Below are 1140 nucleotides of genomic sequence, written 5' to 3'. Positions count from 1 at the left end.
GCTAGAGGGGAGGGAGAGGGGGAGGGGTAATTCAGGCCTTCCACCGCAGGCAGCGGGGAATTTGACAGCTGAGGAGGGCTAATCCAACCCTCCCGCTGACGTGGTACGCCGCGTGCGCGCGTGCGAGGGGGAGGGGGAGAGCTATCGAGGGGAAGGGGGAGGGGGAGAGCTACCGAGGGGGAAGGAGGAGGAAGGGATGAGAGGCAGGCATAGTTGAATTTCTTGATTTGTTAGTGGATGCGTGGATGGATCTATTAATTAAGATTTGTTGATTGATTAATCGATTGATAGATAGATTAATTGATGATTAATTGAACGATTGATCGATGTATCTATTAATTGAGATTCGTTGGTTAATTGTTTGATTGATTGAATGATGGATTATCTAATTGATTGATTGATTGATTGATTGATTGATTATGTGTTTTGTGTGAAGGCATCACCTGCCCAAGATGCATGGTGACAACTATGGTATGGACCAGGATCACGCCGAGGAAAATTTCCTCAACGACGTAAAACTGCTCAGTGAATATGGCGTACACTTCTACAAGCTATACACGGTATTATTGTTATTATTATTATTATTATTATTATTATTATGATGATGATTGTTATTATTACTATTATGATTAGTATGATGATTGTTATTATGATTATTGCTATTATTATTATTATTATTATTATTATTATTCGTCATGCATTTAAAATTAAAATTCATATACAAAATCATACAAAATTCAATTTACATTTAAATACATTTTAATTAATTTATTTACATTAAATTGTAATAAATTTCAATAATATTATTTAATAAACGTTAAATAAACGTAAATAATAATAAAAAATAACGAATTTAAAAACACGTAAATTAAAAAAATAAACAATAAAATGAAAAAAGCGTTGTATTTAAAAAAAACGATCTAAACAAAATATTTAAAAAAAAATCATACATCGCATACGTTCTGATGTTACGTCGTCCGTCGTCAGGATAAGAAGGCGAGGGGGCAGCACGTGTGGCTCGGCGTGCACGCGCGCGGCATCGAGATCTGCGAGGCGTTGGGGGACGATCGCGTGCCCATGCAAGCGTTCCCCTGGTTGGACGTCGTTAAGGTGCAGTTTGACAAGCGCAGCTTCCTGCTT

At 37.5% G+C, this 1140-nt stretch overlaps 1 protein-coding gene across 1 annotated transcript; it reads left to right on the top strand.

Moving 5' to 3' along the window:
- Nucleotides 1–440: 440 nt before the first annotated feature.
- Nucleotides 441–1136, top strand: LOC106816094 (FERM domain-containing protein 6-like; the record flags this gene model as incomplete). Its single annotated transcript, XM_014820649.1, has 2 exons — nucleotides 441–560; nucleotides 988–1136. Coding segments are annotated over exons 1-2 (257 nt in total), but the record flags the coding sequence as incomplete, so codon positions are not given.
- Between the last annotated feature and the right edge of the window lie 4 nt (nucleotides 1137–1140).

This window comes from Priapulus caudatus, unplaced genomic scaffold (genome assembly GCF_000485595.1).
Source record: "Priapulus caudatus unplaced genomic scaffold, Priapulus_caudatus-5.0.1 Scaffold1285, whole genome shotgun sequence".
Classification (NCBI taxonomy): Eukaryota; Metazoa; Priapulida; class Priapulimorpha; order Priapulimorphida; family Priapulidae; genus Priapulus; species Priapulus caudatus.
This window is presented reverse-complemented; position numbering and strand designations above follow the sequence as displayed.